The sequence below is a fragment of the Astatotilapia calliptera genome, chromosome 5 (assembly GCF_900246225.1).
Source record: "Astatotilapia calliptera chromosome 5, fAstCal1.2, whole genome shotgun sequence".
NCBI lineage: Eukaryota > Metazoa > Chordata > Actinopteri > Cichliformes > Cichlidae > Astatotilapia > Astatotilapia calliptera.
In genome coordinates, this window is record NC_039306.1 from 9,330,008 (window position 1) to 9,348,288 (window position 18,281).

The 18,281-nt window shown below is 41.3% G+C and overlaps 2 protein-coding genes across 3 annotated transcripts; both read right to left on the bottom strand.

Annotated features, from left to right (window-relative positions):
- Positions 1-397: 397 nt before the first annotated feature.
- sh2d5 (SH2 domain containing 5) lies at positions 398-8,120 on the bottom strand. The gene is given in 11 exon segments (XM_026167104.1): positions 398-671; positions 673-828; positions 3,574-3,733; positions 3,824-3,929; positions 4,324-4,507; positions 4,751-4,951; positions 6,598-6,744; positions 6,838-6,912; positions 6,991-7,071; positions 7,148-7,204; positions 7,902-8,120. Coding segments are annotated over 10 exon segments (1,200 nt in total). The 5' UTR covers positions 7,199-7,204; positions 7,902-8,120; the 3' UTR covers positions 398-632.
- A 1,858-nt stretch (positions 8,121-9,978) lies between these two features.
- On the bottom strand, positions 9,979-17,949 carry hp1bp3 (heterochromatin protein 1, binding protein 3). Of its 2 annotated transcripts, XM_026167105.1 has the most exons (13): positions 17,838-17,949; positions 16,865-16,945; positions 16,064-16,241; positions 15,386-15,448; positions 15,124-15,280; positions 14,894-15,037; positions 14,736-14,795; positions 13,781-13,920; positions 13,408-13,498; positions 12,820-12,979; positions 12,001-12,112; positions 11,694-11,849; positions 9,979-11,499 (listed from the first exon to the last, which is right to left on the bottom strand). In XM_026167105.1, exons 2-13 carry the CDS (start codon positions 16,929-16,931, stop codon positions 10,980-10,982), a joined length of 1,848 nt encoding a protein of 615 aa, XP_026022890.1. In that variant the 5' UTR covers positions 16,932-16,945; positions 17,838-17,949; the 3' UTR covers positions 9,979-10,979. The 2 variants fall into 2 exon arrangements, with proteins under 2 accessions (XP_026022890.1, XP_026022891.1); XM_026167106.1 differs by lacking the exon at positions 15,386-15,448.
- Positions 17,950-18,281: the final 332 nt, after the last annotated feature.

The following is an 18,281-nucleotide window of genomic DNA, read 5'->3' on the forward strand; positions in this document are numbered from 1 at the left end:
CAAATCAACTATAGTCAAGACGACACAACATGATAACCACAATCCCAGAGAATGATTGAAATCATTTTGTACCATTTATACTCGACCAATGAAAACTCTGAACAGAAATTTAGTCATATTAACAGATGCGACATTATCAGCTAAACAAACTGCATACAAAAATATGAGTAAAAAGGAGTAAAAGTTTTACATTTCAGTAACATTGTTACTAGACAAGGAAACAAGAAGAAAAAGTGTGGCTTTGCCATCAGGTGTAGTAATCAGTGATTAATTCCCCTTTACAGATTCAGGTTCTTAGTTTCATGTCTTAAAAAAAAAAAAAAAAAAAAAAAAAAAAGCTCCTCTGTTTTATAGGCACAAATAAAAATGTATATTTTTAAAAGCTTATGTTGAAATAAAAATAATAAAATCAGAAACCACAAAATATCTTTAACACACAAGTACCCTCTTAGGAAATGGATACTGTTCACAGTAAGTGCCAACACTATTAAACAGTGACTTTGTTTTACAGTTAAACCTTCCCGCACCAAAACACAGATAAAAGATAAATGTGCAAAAGATATGATCAGTGTCGCTTATTTTGTGCCCTCTGAGGTTGGCAGTCCACATGTTCCAGTGTCCAGGGTTTACATTCATTCGTTTCTGTGGGTACTTTTAATTTCGGCTTCGTTTGGGCTGAAGCTTTACAGGCTGCTGTTTGCTGACGTTTTCCTCCCACTCATAGCAGTGGTTCACCCGAGCATAGCTCAGCAGACATGGCAGCTCGTCCTCAGTCTCTGTGTAGTGCTCAATCAGCTCAGCCATGGAATTGAATTCAGTCTTGCATTTCTACATTTATAAAAATAAATAAATTAAAAAGGACACCAGTTACACATGATTATAAATCAACTATGACATTTCTAATCAAATACAAACAATTATTATGGTTTTCGAGAATAATATTGTCAATTAAGGTGGTTGCCAAGTGGAAACCTCCAGTGCAGTTCTCCAAAAAGCCACTTGAGGGCTCTAGTTAAAAACAGACTGTATAAAATTTGGAAGTCACCCACTATAAAGTCCTGATGTACAGGATAGCCTCAAGCTTAATGTTTTTGACCATAACATTTTAACATCACACGGAAACAAACACCCCTTGCTCTCCACCGCACTCCTAATATCAACATTTCATAAAAAGTAAAAAAAAAAAAAAAAAATCCATGTTTCAGTAAATGTGAACTGAAACTACCAACTGAGCCCCAAATCTTCTTACTGACATCATAGAGTGAAAGAGTTGAGGGCAATTTTATCCACAGACCTCAATTTAACCTTCCTCTCGTGTTAGCTTTCTGTTATCATCTCTTATGTTAGCGGGTCGGTTTTGACCCGTGAATTAAATCAGCTATAAAATATACTAAAAACAATAAGTTATCATCCAATTTGTTTCTCATCTCTTGGTTACCTTGTTAGGCTTCCTTATCCATGAAAATGTTGGTTTTAATACTTTTGGCGTGGGCCTCTGGGTCTTTTGTTGTCACTATACCCCTCGATTTCAATTAAAAAAAATTGTAAAATTAACCTCAAGAGAATCATATTAATAAATAAAAGTTTTCTGTGTTACCTGAGTATTACTGAGGGGTATAGGACACATCTCTTAAATAAATCTGTTTTATTGATTTTTTTCATTTTAAGATTAATAACTAAAATGACATCTATGGTGTTACGGGTCAATTCCGACCCATAGACATTTACATCAAGAAAAGACAAAAAAAGTGTTTTTTTCAGCAGTAGACCTTTGATATAAACTGAAAAAAAGAAAAAGTCCACTCCTCCTTTGTTTTGGTTATAGCCGTGGGTAATTGTGGGCTTTTTATCACTTCCCAATGATACAGCTTCACCTCAGTTTCCTTTGTGAAGTTCTTGTCCGAGGTCATATCTGGTAAAAAATAAAATAAAATATCACAGCTGATATTGTGATCCTGCAGTCCAGTGGTCATATGGAGGACCACACATTTTCATTGTTTCTTCTCAGGGGTGCCACTCACAGCTTTGACTGTGAAAATCTGTACATTCCAGGCATAGTTGGTTTTTGCATCACAGGCTTCCCAGATTTTTCTGCCGTTTTTCCCTTGCTTACTGGGTATATATTGCCGGTAGGGGCATTTTCCTCAAAAAGTGGACAAGACGTTCATCCACTGTCACCTCTGGCCCTGGGATGAACATCAGTGGAAGAAGCTGCACCCATCTCTCCCAGACATCCCTGATGGGAGCAAGCTTGTCAGACCTCGGTCTGGTCTCTCTGTTGTCAAATCTGAGGACTCTTGAATCAAAATGATATCAAATGTGTGAAGTGACATCGTTGCCCAGAAAATGTTTCTGCCTGTCGATGCATCCCATAGACGATCAGTGGCCTCATTGCAGCATCTGTACACTCCAGCAAGAACAATGAAAGCATCCAGGTATTCCTCATCATGTCGCCATGGACTTTTTTTTCCTTCAAGGTTTATCATAGTAATGATGATTCTTTCTAGTGACAATGGCATAAATATCTCAAAACATCTCTTGATGTCACTGACTTTGGTCAGAGCAAACCTTGTGATTCCAGGGGTCATTTTGATGACATTTGCAGCAGCTGCCCTGCCATGTACATCATGAGGTACTGAGCTCCAAAAGATCTTACCATTTTTGGACTTGAATCTTTCAGCAGGAGTAGCTTCAGCACCAGCGACCTCCACCTCTGATCAGATGTGTCTGTGTCTTCTGGATGATAGTCCACATTGTCTTCCTCCTTAGAAACCTGCCCATCTGAATCGCTATGCTGCTCTGTGTCCTCTCCTTCATTTTCACCAAAAATATGATCCTGAACTTAGCTCACTGTGAATCTTCTTCTCATTTTTTGTATGCTGCAAATTGTAAATGTGCACTCTGGAAGTCAAATGGCCACTCAAATAGTGAATTCACCTCACATGCCCGTGTTTATTTTGTTCTGTTTTTGTGCAGGTATAATGCAAAAAACATGCAAAATAAGAATCCCCTAAAGCTCATATGATTAGGAGAGGCGCTTGCTGTAAGTGTTTTAGCTGACAGTGCACTTATGATTTCAGCTTTGGCTTTAATTATTGCTTTATACTCATAATATTATACCTGGGTCGAAGCCGACCCTAACAACACAAAGGTCATAATTTCAACTAGGGCATTTTATAATTTTGTGAAAATATTTTTTTTGGTTTTATTTTGTAGAAATAGAGGTTCCTGACAAAGTCAAAAAGCCTTGAAACAATAAACAAATGTATGTGATTTTTTTATGCATTTGAAATTTAAAATGGGTCGGTGCCGACCCTAACACGAGAGGAGGGTTAATTGGAAGTCGCTGCAACTAGAGCTGCCGCCCTCTGCTGGCCATTATAGGGAATGCGTATTTAAAGCACTTCCACGTTAAATCAGATATTTCAATATCTCCCCCCCCACGACCCCCTTTCTTTTCTATCATTTATGAAAAATATAAGAGCTTGTGAAAATAAAGTAACCAGTGAAAGAGATTAGATTTAATCATAATCTGGTTTTCACATCATGTATATGAGCCAACAAAAGAATTACCTCCAGCACGAATTTCCCTTTACGGGTGTTTTCAATAAGGTGGGTGATCGGGCCAGAGGAGAAGCGAATGATTAGAGAGCCACATTTAGGGTTTTTTGGATGTTGGCACAAAAGGTAGGATCCCAGAACATCATCTGCAAGCAGTGAATAGCTGCTCTCACTGCAATACCAAGAAGGAAAATCACAGATGTAGTAATAGGAAAGTGACACTTATGAATGTAAAGATGTATTTGATGTGCGATATACTAACGTTGCGATACCAGCCCAACACCACACTGCCTGAGCTAGTGCCTCTTCTGTTTCAGACAAGCTTGGAGCCCGGGATCGCCTCGCTGGCAACTTGTCTAGATCCTTTTCTGGTTTTGATATGATAAGAAAAATAATGTAAAGTTAGATTTTATAAAGGTGGAATATTGCATCACCATGTGACGGGGAAGAAGCATCCCAGATGATCTCAACTCAGTGGACGCTATGCAGTGATGATGATGAAATAACCCCTCAAAAACAAAGAAACATATTCAACTTTAAAAAGGAACATTAGTAACAGAAATAAAATGTAAGCGCTGTAGAAATGCACAATTACCCATATGAGATGAAATCACTTCATCATGCAGACTAAAATAAAAAAAAACAAAACAAAGAAAAGCCCTGACACCACAGCAGTGACTGCCCTTCACCAAATACTGATGAAGTCGCTTTACCTAATCAATTCTTTGAACCTCGATAGCGCTCTGTGAACACTCGGCCCACCTTGAGTTACACTCAGTTGATCCTGAATGGTGCGCTGTTTGCGTGGCGTGAAAGTGAAGGAGCGGTAAGCACCAGAGCGCAGCACTTTGGTGCGTATGACTTTCTTGCGCATCAGGGAGGGAGAGGAGATGGGAAAGACCTCATCTTGGCTGCTTTGTTGGTCATCTGAAGACTTTGGAGTTTTCTGTAGAGAAAACATCACATAGTTTGTACAGATAATTTAAATTTTGAGGCATACATTTTGAAACTGCAGTGCTGTGCAAAAACTTGGGTGCGGTAATTTTTGAAGACATGGGTAAACTTACATTGAAATACAATATATAAAGAGGCAAAAACCATTGCAACATTTACAAACAAACTAACATTTAAATTAGTCCATGAGATTTTGGGTGAAGTTAAAAAAAGAAAAAAAAAAGAATAGCCAAACCTTAGTGCCAGGTAATAATCCACCAAAAGGAGCTCTTCTGAATGAAACCAGGGCGCTGACACTAAGAGGAAAGCCGTGATTGAGCAGTGAAGGCTTGCGATGAGGCAGTGAGCCAGCAGAGTCTATCTGGGCCTCTTCTGGATGCTTCTCCAAGTACGACAGCTGGAAGCAGCGGCACAGCAGCAGGTTCAGGAACTGGGCCTAAAGGAGGAAGGGTGCATACAGAAAACCTAGCAGTTAAACTGAAACGGTGTTATTCTGTGTCATATTGCAGTCATTCATCAAGTAAATTATTAACAGTACAACGGCACTGATAAAAACTTAGCGCTTCAACACCACAGCTGACACCGTTTAGTCAAGCACAGGCATCTCGCAGAGATGAGGCAATTGCAGTGTCATAGTATTGCCGACCTCTCCATGTTGGAACAAGTCTCGCTGCTAACTACAATGCGGTGAGACTGGCTCAAAACAATGGAATGCTACCAGATCCACCAGTAGAGGCACCTATTATTGTGTCACACAGGAAGCTTGGCTTCAAGGGTGACTTCTGAAGATACAACAGTCGGTTGGGATCAGATCTGAATTTAGCACAGAAAGGAATTTGTTATCAAAGATCAATAAGCACATTTCCCATCACTCTCTAGTCCAAACCTGTGTGACACTGGAGGGTTTTATTTGGAGTTACCATGGCAAACTGTTCAGTACTGACCACATTTATTGGATTTAATTTCCTCTAATGTGTCAAAGGCTTCTGATAACAACAGAAATGTTAGCTTTATATTATATCGGCATTACTTCCCTACTCTGGGCTGCTCTAAAATAGTTTGCCTATCAAGATAACGAGAACGGAAATATGGACTCAGTTTCAGTGACACCATTAACGCAAACCTCTAATGTAAACTTTAAAAGGTTGTTCTCGTTCTCACGTCATTTAAACACGTGACCATTTTATTCCTTTTAAAGAATCGCTGTCAAAACCCCGCAACTATTTCAGGCACGGACCAAAACTATGCAAACATATAGCTTGGAAACTTTCTATGATAACAGACTTGAAAAACAGAGAATAGAAAGAAGACGAAGTAAACTGCTAAGTACGACACAAGTAAAAAGCAAAATCACAATGCTGCTAACTCTTTTTAGATCGCTTGATGGAAGTTCTGTTTTAACCACTTGCACATGTGCCTTTGCTCTGCTCCTCTGAGATAAAACAATGCTCCTTCAAGTTGACTTCTGTTTCAGGGAAGAGGGAGGGTGAAGTCCCAGCGAGCCAAATCTGGCAAGTAGAGCAAAAATGTGTTGGTCTGGCCTCAAACCTCCAGTCAGTGCACCATGAGTGGACACACAATGTCAAATTTTCTTCCTCTGTCTGGAGAAGTTACATATTATGCATTTTGAAAAAAGAAAGAAAAAACAAAACAAAACTCTTGCATTGTTTGATTTCTGGGTCGTAGCCCATCATCACCTCTGGTAATGATTCGGCATATAATAGTTTGAAATGTCTGGTAAGCGACATGGTGATATCACAAAACACACATGTTCAAGCAGTCAGGACAGGCCTTCCACCGAGTGCAAGTAGTGCCAGAAGCAGCCCATAGGTGCACACAGAGATTAGCTGCAACCCCATTGAATGGGGTTGCAGCTAAAGTATAGTCAGTCATTGTTTCTGCTTTTTGTGAGCAGAGTTGGAACACCTTTAATCACACACTTTAAAATATACTGTGCTTGACAGAAGGACTTTCTGTCCAGCATGGGAAAGCGGCAGGGTTGTTATTTGTGAGTAAACAGAAAGCCTTAAATACATATTTACTGCGAGCTCTAACTATAACAGAACAATGGAGAATCCTTACTGCTCTGGCGTGCCTTGCTTTAAAGACATGGCAGTAGAGCTGGGTGTCTGGGCAGCCTGGGTTATGCGCGACAAAGGCAAACTGTGAATCGACGGGTCGGGCCGTGGAAAGAGAGATTCTCCGCAGAGCGTGGGCCATCAGGAGGATCTGCACACAGGGACAGGTCGCGAGCAATAAGGCACGAAAAGGAGAGCGACGTAAACAGGTCAAAACAAATTAACTGTCATTTTCTCTACTTACCGTTTCATCCTCATTATACATTTTCACACCTTTAATGGAAAACTTTAGGGACACTGGCCGTCTTGTCTTGCATGCCTAAATGAATACAGGACTGCATTAGGTACAGTCGTTATCATCACATTCGTAGGTTTAGATAGAAAGATAAAGACTCACTTTAAGGGACTTCAACTGTGTGTGCAGCTGCTTAATCTGGTCATCCAAACAGTTATCATCCACAGGAAATGAGCCTACATACTTCACCAGTGAAGACAGGAGGTTAAGCAAACACTCACACAGACACACAAATGCAAAGTCATATTTCCAGACATACCTCTGCTGATCGTGTCACTGTACTATCTTCTCTGACCGGTGCCTCACCCATCGTGCCCTGTGGAAATACGAGATTTCAACACTTGAAGTCCCGAGAATTTAGGACTCCAAGCAGCAGAGTGAAGGAGATTTAAAAACAAGTTGAAAACATATGGACTAAATTGAATGTGCGTTTATCTATCCTCTTGATACTCAGGGAAACATGAAAGACGAGTCGGTATTAAACATAAGCGTAGCAGTCGCAAGAGCCTGATTTTGAAGACGCTTCTTTGGGCGCATTAACGTCGCAGATAAACCTGCTGCTACGAGAGGCTCGATTGTTTTGTTGAGATTATCCGCCACGAAATGCCCCGAAAGAAACCCAGAAAGACACAAACGCGTGAAAAGACAAAACTTTTGAAGGGTTTCCGCCCTGTGGAGTCCAGCAGCAGCGGCAGGCAACACCGGGGCGTCTCCACCTGAGCGCACAGGTCACAACAGCACCTTTATATCACAGAAACTCACCCTGAGAGTCGCAACTAAACCCTCCTCATCCACCTCCTCACCCTCGGACCGCTCCGCGTCTTCTTGGCACGCCGACCAAACGCACACCGAGGCCCCCCCACCGTCACACTTTTACCTGCAGCCGTTACCCCCAGGTGTGCAGCGGTATTCCGAGGCGGAGTTTAGTTGAAGAAAGGCGGGGAAAGAGGAGGAGGAGAAGAAAGAAAAGAGGGTGTGCGTGAGAACTAAATCAACCAAAACACGAAACTTACGGAATGGCTCAATGAATCACATCACCCTCCCCCTGAAGCGGTTTCTGTCCACTCCGCCTGACATTCCCACACAGCGCGCAAGAATTCAAGCTCACGCAGCAAAACCAAAAATAACAGTATGTGTCAATAAAAGTATTTTAAAATTACACGATATTAATTTATAGTTAAAAGCTGTGCACTGAAAGTCCACTAGGTAAAACCTGCGAGAAATAACTGGAGGCGTCACCAAGATGGCAGCCTGCATGGGAAAACTTGTGTCTAGATGAACTTTGGGTCCAAAAGTTAAATCTATTTTAAGCCCCACCACCACCACCACCACACACACCTCCTCCCGATAGTACTCGTTTTTTACTTCAGAAAAGATATTTGGGGTCATAACACTGTAATTTGTACGCCGTGCCATTTTATTATTTTGCAGATTTTATCATATGCTATGTTGTGTTATTAGATACAGATATAAAAATACAAAAAGTTAAGGTGCAGCAACATTACAGCGATACACAATGAGTCAGTGTGATTCAGTAGTATTTAAAACCTTTATAATGATACGTGGGAATATACATTTTGCTTAAGTAAACGCTCAGAATACTTGTTTCTCCACTTTTTATCTACAGTTTATACTTCTGGTTATACATGTTAAAAGCTGACATACACCCATTGTGGGCCCGGTAACTTTTAATGTAGTTACTTTTAGTAGTTTCTCCTTAAAAAGGAGGATTTCTTTGACAGGATACTGACCAACACTCAGAGCAATGGGAAAGCAATAACTCAGTGAAGATTTAAGAAGGAGAATTGTAAATTTATAGGATTTGGGAAGCTCTCTTGGATTACAAGATCATCAGTTCAAACTGCTGTACGTGTGTATAAGTTATTTGGATGCATTGTCACACTGCCAAGGTCTGGAAGAAGACCCAAACTGTCCCCCTCAGATGAGAGGAAATTGGTTAGGATGTTGAGCAACAACCTGTAGCCACCATGGCTCAAGCCTGCCATGAAGTCAAAACTCCTGGGACCCCAGCTTCACAGACAGAGAGTGTTGACCTAGAAAGAAGCCCCTGCTCCAAATTCAACAACGTGAAGCTTGACTTTAATTTACAGCTGCCCACATAGAAAAGCAAATGCCCTGTGGGGAAAAGTTTTGCATACATGCAAGAGGGGTATATGATGTAGCATTTCTTTATTAAAGATCTAACAATAACTGGGAATTAAAGTAAGTGGAAAATATTTCAGTCTTGAAGATTTTTGCTCGATGTGCGCTAGCAATGGCCTGGTGTAATTACTTTAATTAAATGTACTGCATATGCTCTCTGAGCCCGTCCCCACGGCTATGCTAACCATTTACATTTTCTGTGGGGGGGGTTTTAATGACAAAGACAATCAGGAGGAAAACCTGCTGAATTTTACAAGAAAGGATAGAGGGGGCTGTATCTGCTATAAGGACTAAGATCTTTTGGAGTTCAGATGGAGCTCCTGAAAACCTCTTCTGGTGGCAATCCGCCATCTTTTAAGTTGCGGTCTGCTGGGGCACCAGCATCTCTGAGGACAGAAGCAGGCCGATTCAGATGTCCAGCTCCGTTCTGGGACGACCTCTCGACCCAGTGGAGGTGGTGAGTGACAGGATAATGGCAGCTAAACTGTCAGTCCTGTTGAAGAACACCTCCCACCCCGTGCAGCACACTCTGACAGCACTAATCATCAGCCCTTCAGTGACAGGCCACTGCATCCTTGAAGATGAGACAGAGCCCTTTCCTTTAAGCTGCTGTCAGACTCTACAAACAGGAGACCACATGCACACGCTGGGGACTGAAATCAAAGTGCAACACTGCTGCTATGCATCTAAAGATGGGAAAATATATCATATATACATAAATTTAAATTACATTTCTTCTACCGTATATAGAATTTTTTTTTCTGTTGCTGTAAAACATTAGTTATAAGTTTTATCCGTTTATTCTGAATTGTCTACCTTCCTGCTATAATAATTAGATTTTCATCATCAATGGGAGACAAAGGCACTCTATGAGATGTGACATTTTCATTGCCCACTAAATAAAAATAAATAAATACTGCAACAGTCTACAAATATAGCCATTTTATTAATGACTTGGAAAAAAGCTTAACAACACAAGGGATACATGCATGCAGGGAAGTTATTATCCTATTATCCTCCTTTTTCCACAACACACATTTCTTACAGTTTGGTACTGAATACAGATGTGAAGCGATAAAATCAATTTGTGTATATGCTTGTTTACACCCACACTCACACCCACACACACACACCTCAAAAAGACATTTTCCCCTCAGTGTGACTTGAATACTAACAGTATTTTATCCTCAACTTGGCACCTGCAGGTTTAATCTTTTTTTTTTTTTCCAGGGGGGCTATATCTGTTTAAATAACCAAATATAAATTATAGTTAATAATAATAATAATAATTAAGAAGGAAACTACATAAATGAGGAACACAGATTACAGTTCAGATTTGTATGCATTAGTTGCATGACTACATTTTGATTCAATCCCGGGACAAAACACAGAAATTTCAAATTTCTGTCTTTTATAAAGTACTAACAACATTAGTAACTCTTTTGAACTTTTAAACCCACTTTTCAACATAAAACTGACGCCGTTTTCACCCTTCTAGAACACTGATCTTTGATTTGAGATTAGGAATGTGTGCTGCCAGCAACTACAGAGTACACGAGGAACATGTGTAAACAAAAACAAACCAAAAAACAAAAATCGAAAAAGAAAAACATAACAAAACCGAAGTCGCTACGTGGCTCTAGTTTTAAAGTATGCTTGATGTTCCTACAGTCTCCCAAGACGGCAGCCTCGCCGATAACACTAACGGAGCTTTCCTACACACTGTGATTAAAAAATAAAATTCAGAAACTCTCAAAGTTCAATTAACTGGTAGGATAAGGTTCTTATTCTACAATCGAAATAAAAAAACAAAACCCTACTGCCCCATAAAGAGGGAGAAAACAATGATATAAAGAGAGAGAAAGCACTGAAACTAAAGCGGCAGACTGCTGGATATTCAGACCAGTTTGTAGAAGACGCTCCTGGGTTCAGTATTTCCCTCTCTTAGACTTGCGAGCAGACTGCTTGCTGCTCTTGGCCCCCTTTTTCACTGCGGGCTCTGCAGGGGACGACTCTGCGGGTCGTTTGGATCCACTCTTGGCTGCCTGCTTTTTAGCTGCAGGCGCCTCAGGAGGCGACTCTTCGGCCTTGGAGCGCTTGGACCCGCTCCTTGTCGTCTCCTTTGTGGCTGTAGGCTCCTTGGGGGGCGACTCCTTGGACACAGGTCGCTTGGCCCCCCTTTTGTTTAGCTTTTTAACAGCTGGTGTCTTGGGCTTTTTTGCAGGGGCGCCTCTCTTGACAGGTGTGGCTTTAGATGGCGATTCGGATTCCTTCTTAGGAGCTGGTTGTTTTTTTCCCGAGCTCTTGGCCGAAGATGCTGCTTTCTTGGCTGGAGACTTCTTTGCGAGCGAACGTCCTCTGCCTTTAGCTTTTGACTGACTAGCGCTCAAAGATTTCTTGGTTGGAGGAGGACGACGAGCCTTTGGTGGAGGCCTCTTCGGAGGTTTCCTAAGAGTCGTTTTAACAAAAAGCAGTTGTTAAAAATAAATAAATAAAAACAATTCTCCACTTGAATTGTTAATCATCGTGGGATGGATGGCTGTCATTACAAAAGACTGGACTGATATATGGAGTAGGACCCATCTTTAAACGTTTAACTACAAGCATGTAATTAGGAGTCGAGCTGCAACAGGTATATGCACCTCTTACGGGCCGGGGCTTCATCCTCAGACTCTTCCTCTTCTTCTGATTCTTCCTCGTCTTCGTCTGAAGATTCAACTGTTCGCCTTCGCTTGGTCGGAGGTGCAGCATCTTTCTTTGGAATTTCTTTGAACTTGTCTGGGTACAGGATGGTGGGACTAAGGAGGCGACAAGAAAAAAGGATCAGACATCAAGAAAAGAAAGAACAAAGAATTCCAGAAGCTGCACAGACAAAGCTCCTTTATCAGACAGAAAGAAAAATAAATTAAGTATTAAAGGGTCGGGGATTTCCAGATGCAAGTGAAATACCTCGGGTAGAAAGGGAACGACAGCTGGTAGGTCCCGTTGAAGCCGTGACCAGTAATCTGCTCCATCCATCCGAGTACTTTACACTTTGTCAGGGTCCTCCGAAGATTGGCCACTAAAGAGAAGAGAGAAAAAAAAAAGTTCTGCTGGTGACGCCATTGTTGATGCAAAAAAAGTTTTAACTGAAACTTGTGCTATGTGTGTTTGAGCTGCTGGCTAATTTTTTAATAAAGAAAAAAAAAGAAAGAAAGAAAGAAATTATAGTCCTAATCAGCTGCAGATATCAGATAGTCGTGCAGATCCTCCATCATCCTGAACAGCAGCTGGTGACGGTAGTCCTTGATATGCTGTGCAGATGGTGATGAACTCAGCTCAGTTCTCCACCGCCTGCAGGTTCTGAATGGGTCTCAGATAATATGGAAGAACTACCGTCTGCAGCTGCAGTTCACGGTGAAAGAGTTTAAGTCCACAAAACAGAGAGACTGCAGAATGACACTGAGAACCTCAACAACAGCGACCCGTCAGTCTGCTGTTAATGAAACATGGCTAGCAGCAAATTAACTTTCAAAATAAGAGTGAGGGGATAGTTTACTAGCAAAACACCAAAATCATTGCAGAAGGCTGAAGGGCTCAGTCATAAGAACCAGGTTTAAAGGGTTCACCTGCTGCATTTCTTGTGATTTGTTTAAAGAGAAAGCGAGTGTTGTGTCTAGTTGTAGTTTCAGATGGTGCAGCGTGTGTAGATAAGGCACCCTTACTATGTCCATGTAGTGCAATCGGTCTCAGGAATCCTGTTGAGCCACGTAGGATTACCTAACTTACCTAACTGGTACTCCTTTCTGTCCTTGTTGGCGTCTAAAAGGTATCGCCGTAGAGTTGTGGTGCTGCAGGTTTTCGGTTCATTCATGGCTGTGATAGCAGCTGTGATGGCGTCCTCCAAAGTGCCACCCTTGAGCAGGACCTTGTTGCCGGTACGCTTCAGCTGGTGGGTAGAAGCACTTTAGGAAACAAAGTCTGCAGCTCTCTCACGTACAAAGAAACAACCTGTCGTTTACCTCTATGCAACAGTATAAAAGAACAATGAAGCCCGAGCTGGCACACTGACTGGCTCTGTGGTCCTGTCTGTGACGTGGAAACAAAGCGGGTCCTGAAATGTTTAGGTGTTAGTAACTGGTGGCAACTGCTACATGACTATCTCAGATAGGTCCGACTTTAAAAAAAAAAAAAAAAAAAAAAAGACATTATCTAGAACTGCTCTGCTATTTCATTTTCTGTTAACAGAAGACATTTTTTTTTGTCCAAGGAGGCCTTTTCTTAACCAAAAATTAAATGTTTGTTGCCCATTAAAAACAAACAAACAAATGCATTCCTCTTTTTTGAGCAAAACAAAGTGTTAAGGAGGAGACTTACCTGGAAAGTCCCCCTCGCTCCTTTCCCAGTTATTTGCTCCAGTTGCCCTTTCTCAACAGCCCTCACCAGGGCGGACTTCAAGACTTCTGGCCTGAGGAGTAAATCATCTTCAGCTTACAGCTTTTAAACACAATACAGTTAAAGCAGTACCGGTATGTCAGTACACGTGCTGTACAATCATTCCACCCTGGAAAAACAGTTTAAATATTTAAAAGCCCAAAATTACCATGACATTCCTGCCCATGATGAGTGTGTGGCAACTTCTGACCACAATGGCACAACCATCTTTTATATACGAATTAAACGAGTCAATGATAAAGAGCACCTTGCATCTTGAAACAACATTAGACGGAGAAGAGGTGATACGCTGCACCTGTTTTCGATGTTAAAGCTGGGAAAGTGCTGCTCCAGGTACTTCTTGATCAGGTTGTAGGAGGCCTCTTTGGGCTCACAGAGCCGAGTGATGATGAGAGGAAGAGCGTCTCCCAGAGACTCCTGCTTCTGAGCAGCTTTCTAAAACAACATCCATTTACAGACATGACAATTAAAACCAAACATATCCCAGTCTCGGGGAAAAATGGGGAAAAGGAAAATGCTGACACTACACGTTAGGCCCATATCAAACACTACCTTAATTAAAAAAAAAAAAAAAAAGTTTAAATCTCCTGCAAGTGCGTCTCCTTGGGGACATCTAGACCACTTCCTTTGCAGTCACCAATTTCAAAATTGTACCCTGGAAGTCTCTGATGATTTGTATGTGCAAAATGACAATTTTCACTCTGCATTTCAGCAGAAGACCTTCTCCACATCTCAAGGTGACAAATCAGCTAACGCTCACACTTCATAGCCATCCAGTCGCAAGTTACAGACCAAGAATTTGTCCTTCTCAGAGTGTCAATCTGCTCTGGCTTTGTTCGGAGAATCCCTTCAACATTAATTGTGGCATATACAAGTGTGCTGATGATTAGAAACACTGGATCCCCCCCCTCATTCTCTTACAGAGAGAATGAGAAAAATATGCATCAAAAATGAGGAAGTTGTCAGATCAGGGCTTCTAACAAGCATTTGTGATGCAGAAGAGTACCAGGAGATGATCGTTGAGGTGTAGTCACCTTTGTTTTACCTACCAGCTGTAGTGCACATGAACTGGGCTTAGAGCAAATCTCACAACTGAAATGATTTATAGCATTCATATACATGCTACATCCAGATGCTTGGCTCGACTTTAGGACTTCAAACACGGGGAAACTGCTAACACTCAACCCTGAGAAATTCCCAACACCTATAAAGTATTAAGACTGAGCATCTTGCAAGTTGTTGTGACGTACCTTAGACAGGGGAGTCTGCTTCCCAATGGCGAAGGTCCCTGAAAGACCTTTCCCCTTCAACTACGTGAGAGAGACAGTTAAAGCACAAGCAAGTAGACTTAAAACCACAAATCCTTGAGAAAAACAGAGCACTTCTGACAGTTTCTTGGCTCCTTCACCTGCTTGATGGTTCCCTTCTCCAAATGTTTCTTCATGGACTTCTTGATGAGGAACTTCTTCCTGTCAAGCTCCATCCCTGGGTATTTTTTCACGATATATTTCATGACAGATTGGTATGAAACTCCAGACCTGTCATTGCAAGACTACAAAGGAAACGGACAACGAATAAATAAATAATCGAGAGAGCGGCTGTGTGCCGAGAGATTCATTTTACAGTGTTTGCACACACCGTGATGGCTTCAATGAGGATGTTATCCACTTTGTTCTGAGTGCCAGCAAAGTTGGTAACAGGGACCTTTTTGCTCGCAGTGACGCTAGCCCACGCCGGAATCGTCCGTTTCACCTTCTTGACTTTAGACTTCTCGTACTTGTAGCCATCCTTCAACCTGTTGCCAGAAGCAGCAAGACACAATTTCAGTCATGACGGTTGATTCTTTAAAAGCGATATTTCACTGTGATCGTTACCACCCTTATCTTTATCACATCCTCACCTTAGTAGGAGAACATAGCAGTGTGTTGCGCACTGTCCAGCCGCGCAGTCCTTGCATTTGTCACTTTGTCCGTTTGTCACCGACGGGAAAGACAAAATGAAATTTGAGAACATCTGTCTTAATGACCACCATGGTAATTTGACCCTCACTGAATTGCAGTGCTAATGATCAATGTGCAAAAAAAAAAGAAAAAAGAAAAAAGGTGAAGGTCTGTTTTGGCAAGGTCTGGGAGAAGAAGAGGAGGAGGCCAAAATTCTATGTTACAAAAGCTAAAGTTTATAGGGGGAGAAAAACAAAAACAAAGGAGTCCGTAAAGGCTTGCGACCAGCCCAAAAACCGTGATCATCAGAGCTAAACTAAAGTGCTAGATTTTATTAGAAATGTGAGTATATATCACTGATCACTTGGACTGGGGCGTTAGAAAATCCTCACACTGTTACGATGCCACTGTCCTCTCCTCCTGGACTCCTCCAAGACTGCGCACATCTGTCTGATGGCTATGATGCAGGGAATGAATGTGGATGTGACAACTCACATCTTTTAGAAATGCAACACTGCACGAGAGGAGCAGTCTGCAGTTATCCAGCAGAGGTAAGGATAATATAAACAGATAAAAGTGCTATCAAAGTGAAATATCGCACTGTTCACGCTTGCAGACTATCTTATGGTGAAACTCACTCTTTCTTCTCTTTCCCTTCTCCTTCCTTTTCCGCTGCAGCACCGTCGGCCTTTTCCCCGTTCTCTGCGGGCGCCGTCTTGCCCGCAGCGCTGCCCTCGTCGCCATCGGCTGCTGCGGCTGATGACGCGGCCTGCTCCTTTTCGGTAGCGGGCGACTCCTCCGAGGAGGCTTCAGGTTCTGAGAAAGCATTAAAAATAAAACCTTAAAAACACTATACCGCCTTTATTTTTCTTCATAGTGTAAAGCTGATATTATTAAACTTACATAAAAGTATGACTCGAGGTCTTTAAAGTTTTTAATGAAAAAATAAAACTGGAAGGGAAAATACTGCATTACATAAAATGCAACATTAGTGTATTTTTTTTAATTAAAAAAAATAAACAGGAACATAAAACAACATAAAAGCATAATGAGGCTTTAGTGCAAATGTGTGATAAATCTGCAGGATTATGAGTCAAGTGACACAATTAAGATGATATTTTGAATTACTTATGAGACAAAACTAATACTAAAACATTTTAAATAAAACACTAATCATTAAACAACCAAATCTATATGAAACTGTAACTATATAATATAAATGTGAATGTATAACTGCTATAAAGTATACAAGAAACCTAAATTACTCTATTTTCCTAATAAATACTGGAAAAAAGAACTGGAGATGAGTTTTGCTCGTTCTGTGTTGAGAGAATGAATGATTGGTTGAAGTTGAACACTGCGACAGATGCCGCTGATGGCTGGCAGGGGGCGGGGCCAGGGTTTGACAGGGTGCAGGTGGAGGACTACCTCACCCTTACCTTTCTCTGCTGCAGCGGAGGGGGTCTTCTCCTGGGTCGGAGTCGCTGCTGCTCGGCGAATCGGCATCACAGGAGATTTACCTGAAGAACCAGAAAAGATCATGAGCACAACCATTGTTTGGCTTTGTGAGTGAAATTTTTGATATGCAAAATTTAATCACTTCGCAAAAAAACCCCCAACTACATAAACCGTACTGTACCTGTGGATCAATGAAGCTGATATTTACCTGACAAATAGCTGTTTTTGTTTTTTAAGTTCTTTGAAGTTCGCCTTTTATAAATTAGTGCATCCGTAGATTTTATTTATTTTACAAGTAAATTATTAGGATTCAAGATGTGTTATTAACGGTATGTTTGAGTAGTTATATCACCAATTTCAGGTAATTTCTTCATGTCCGTCAGGTAAACAAAACATGCTAAACTTAAATCTTCAGAATGAGTTCTGAGGAATAAAAGATACAATAAAGATTTATAAATTTCACACTGCACATGTACAATTATTACAGCTCATAAATATCTGTTAATACTAGTTAGAAATTGGATAGGACTGTTGGTTTAACTGGCTTCACTGGTTTGAGGCCCATTTTGTGTATGCACAGGGTTAAAACTGCCGCTGGTGCCAAACCCCCTTCATTCATTGAGGCCTTTTATCCCCCAACTGAAGAAAAGGTGCTGTTTGCTTTACGCAAAACGCTGAGCGCCTACAAAACGGCGCAAAGCTTGCCCCGCTGATGGGTCAGTCTCTGCCAACGGATTTCCATCACGTCCACGGGAGCCAGAGGACGAGGTGCCAGGATTTTTCAGCAGTTTTCGCCATTTTGTCCGTCGGTTTATACACACAATAATGGCGTCTCACAAGGCAGATGAAATTCATTCCAGCTGCACAAAGTGAAAACCCCCGGCTGCTTCCCGAACCGTATCCGTGCAACTGCATGTTTAGCAAACAATTTCTCAGCACGCGAGCCAAACTTACCTTTAACACGTCGGGGAAAACGGAAACACTTTGGGCTAAATTTCTGCACGATCCTTTATTTCGATTCCTCTGTTTACGAGCCCCGCCCCGTTAGGACTGCAACGTGCTGCGTCACGACGCACAGCGAAGGATTCCCACCGTCGAGGCTGACCCACCTCCACCTATATCCCCCTTCTCCACCCACACAAAAAGCAAGAAGAAAAACAAAACAAAACACCAAAACAAAAGGAAAAATCTCAAAAGAACAAGATGAAACTGCTTGATACAACCGTAGAAATAATAATAATAATAATAATAAATACAAAAAAACCTAAAAAACAAAAAAAACAAAACTATGATCAAAACCCCCAAAACGAAACAAAAATATCACGTTAAAAAAGGCTTTGTAATAGATTTCTATCTAATCCCCTTAAAAGAAATAAACAACACAAAAACAGAAACTGT

Coding starts and splice junctions, on each gene's coding strand:
- hp1bp3 (XM_026167105.1), bottom strand. CDS start 16,931: ATGCCGATTCGCCGAGCAGCAGCGACTCCGACCCAGGAGAAGACCCCC. Junction 15,281..15,385: donor TGCTATGTTCTCCTACTAAG/GTGAGGATGTGA, acceptor TTCTGGCAACAG/GTTGAAGGATGGCTACAAGT. Junction 11,500..11,693: donor GAAGCCCCGGCCCGTAAGAG/GTGCATATACCT, acceptor AACGACTCTTAG/GAAACCTCCGAAGAGGCCTC.